At 46.3% G+C, this 3,192-nt stretch overlaps 1 protein-coding gene across 1 annotated transcript; it reads left to right on the top strand.

Annotated features, from left to right (window-relative positions):
• The first annotated feature begins 1,355 nt into the window (after window positions 1-1,355).
• LOC103682004 (olfactory receptor 2B11-like) lies at window positions 1,356-2,300 on the top strand. The gene has a single exon (XM_008711575.2). It carries the CDS (start codon window positions 1,356-1,358, stop codon window positions 2,298-2,300), a length of 945 nt encoding a protein of 314 aa, XP_008709797.2.
• Window positions 2,301-3,192: the final 892 nt, after the last annotated feature.

Below are 3,192 nucleotides of genomic sequence, written 5' to 3' on the forward strand. Positions count from 1 at the left end.
TGTCTTTTGCAAAAATTTTCTCCCAGTCTGTAGCTGATCTTTGCATTTTCTTGGTAGGTATAGCACTGTCAAGCAAGGCAGCTTTGTTAGACAAAAGAAATGTGCCTTGGCTAGAATGGGAGGGTGGGTGGTGGGGAACCATGAATACCCTGGGTGCCACATATATGCCACATATATCCGCATTCAACTTCTTGGAGTCCCACTCTTTCCTCATCAGTGCCCTAACAAGAGATCAGAAAATTTCAACCCGCTTTCTGGTACCATTTTCTGTATTAGTCAAGGTCCTTGGTTGTAAACAAAGAAAATAATTCTGGGGGTGCATGGGTGGCTCAGTCAGTTAAGTGTCTGCTTTTGGCTCAGGTCATGATCCTGGGGTCCTGGAATCGAGTCCCACATCAGGCTCCCTGCTCAGCGGGAAGTCTGCTTCTCCCTCTGCCCCTCACCTCACTCATGCTCTCTCTCCTTCACTCTCTCTCTCAAATAAATAAAATCTTCAAAAAAATAATTGAGAATTTAAGCAGAAAGAAGATATTGGAAGAGTGGTAGTTCACAGAATCAATGTGAAAGGTGAAGAACCAAACTTGACAAACAAGCAGACATGAAGGGAAGCAAGGTATAGCCAAGATCCCACTCCAGAAAGGTACCGTGTAGGACATATCCTTTAGTGCTGTCACCTGGGACACTAATCAGGAAGACATCTGCTCTAACTGTCCCCTCCCCCCTCCTCATTCTTTTGTCTCCTTTTACCAAGTTTCAAATCCTGTATAGAAGCATGTGATTGACCAAATCTATACCACATGTACCCTTAGCTGCAAAGTTGCTGGAAGAATACACGGCCCACCGCCCAAGGGCTTCTTTAATCATACAAAAGCACCGTAACCACTAATGTCCACTAACCTATCACACAGTGCTTTGATTTAGGAAAAAAATGTATATATTTGAAACTTGTCTGCTGAAAGGACTTTTTCTTTTTCTAAGATTTTATTTATTTGACACAGAGAGAGCACAAACAAGGGGAGCAGCAGAGGCAGAGGGAGACGCAGACTCCCCACTGAGCAGGGAGCCCGCTGTGGGGCTTGATTCCGGGACTCCAGGACCATGACCTGAGCTGAAGGCAGGTGCTTAACCGACTGAGCCACCCAGGTGCCCTGAAAGGACTTTTCAAATGTTACTTTATCATGTTAATTGTAATTATTATATTCATTAATCTTATGATTTCTATTGAGGGTGTAACTCATCTCTCTCCCAAAAAAGTATATATATTTTTCCTCATGTCTTCAAAATTCTGCTAACTTGGGGTTTTTAAATCACTCATATCTTCCTTGATTTTAGCAAGTGTCTCCCATCAAAATTCAATGAAGCACATGAATGAAAGTTTCCCAGAGGATCTCATTCTTATGGGCTTTACCAAATACCCTTGGTTGGATCTCCCTCTCTTCTTTGCCCTCCTGATCTCCTACACATTCACACTGTTGGGAAATGTTGCTATTATTCTGGTTTCTCAACTAGATTCCCAACTCCAAAGTCCTATGTATTTCTTCCTCACAAACCTCTCCTTTTTGGATCTGTGTTTCACCACCACCACTGTACCCCAAATGCTATTCAACTTGGGGGGCCCCAACAAGAACATCACTTACATAGGCTGTATGGCCCAGGCCTATATATTCCACTGGCTAGGCTGTACTGAATGTGTCCTGCTTGGCATCATGGCCTTAGACCGCTACGTGGCTGTGTGTGAGCCTCTGAGGTACTCCGTCATCATGGACCCTAAGCACTGCCGGCGGCTCTCCGGCACCGCGTGGCTCGTTGGTCTGGTGAATTCACTGCTGCAGTCCACGCTCACAGTCCAACTGCCTCTGTGTGGGAACCAGGAGCTAGACCACTTCTTTTGTGAGCTGCCCGGGGTTATTAAGATGGCTTGCGTGGACACCACAGTCAACGAGGTCACTTTAGCTGTGGTGGCCACCTTTCTGATAATGGGTCCCCTCTCCATGATTCTTGTCTCTTACAGTTGTATTGCCCAAGCTGTATTTCGAATCCCCTCCGCTGATAAGAGACTTAAGGCCTTCAACACTTGCTCTTCACACTTACTGGTGGTGTCTTTATTTTATGGCCCTGGCATCTACATCTATATGCAGCCCTCGGGGGATAGCCCTCAAGACCTTACCAAAGCTCTGACGCTGTTTTACTGTGTTATTACTCCGATGGCCAACCCATTCATCTACACCCTGAGAAACAAGGATGTTAAAGGAGCTTTGAGGAGACTTCTCAGGAGGGCCATTTTGTCCAAAAGAATATGAGAAAAAGATGCTTTATTCTGAATGGAAAAGCCCCAAATAATCTGCAATAGATCCTCCCTTAAATATATGTTTCACCAAAATCATACTCGAAAGTCAAGAAAGCCTTCGTGTGCTGTGTTTACCTGGCAAGTATGCCAACGTGGGTTTTCCCCACGCCAGCCAATTCTCTGACCTCAACTGGGTGGCCTGCAATTCAATTCAATTCAATTCTGACACTAACTACCCAGAATTAGCATAGACTCCACAATTTAAGGGCCCAGTCCCACAAAAATGGCCTCCCTGGACAAAAATACATATATTCTTCCATCCAGCAATCTTACTTGTGAGAACCTGTCCCCTAGAAATAAAATCATCTGTGCGTGCAGAAGAGATCGTGTATAAGAATAAATGTTGCAGGGGTGCCTGGGTGGCTCAGTCGTTAAGCGTCTGCCTTTGGCTTAGGGCGTGATCCCGGAGTCCTGGGATCGAGCCCCACATCGGGCTCCTCCGCTGGGAGCCTGCTTCTTCCTCTCCCACTCCCCCTGCTTGTGTTCCCTCTCTCGCTGGCTGTCTCTCTCTCTGTCAAATAAATAAATAAAATCTTTAAAAAAAAAGAATAAATGTTGCAAAAAAAAAAGAATATTGCAGACTTGTTCATAACAAAAAATAGAAATATATTTTAGTAGCCTGGAAATACCGGCTCAGGGAGTGCCCAACCCCATCCCCCCTCGCAGGGGACGCGGAGACTCTACCCAAACAGGGCTGCCTGAGTATCGGCGCGGCAGGCCCCTCCCCCAGAAGGCAGGCTGAAAAATCAAGAAGCCCACAACCCGGTGCCTGGGTGGCGCAGTCATTGAGCGCCTGCCTTCGGCTTAGGGCGTGATCCCGGCGTTCCGGAAAGGAGTCCCTCATC

Source organism: Ursus maritimus, unplaced genomic scaffold (genome assembly GCF_017311325.1).
Source record: "Ursus maritimus isolate PB19 unplaced genomic scaffold, ASM1731132v1 scaffold_30, whole genome shotgun sequence".
Taxonomy (NCBI): domain Eukaryota; kingdom Metazoa; phylum Chordata; class Mammalia; order Carnivora; family Ursidae; genus Ursus; species Ursus maritimus.

Excerpts from the sequence above, each read along its gene's own strand:
- LOC103682004 (XM_008711575.2), top strand. The coding sequence starts at position 1,356 with ATGAAGCACATGAATGAAAGTTTCCCAGAGGATCTCATTCTTATGGGC.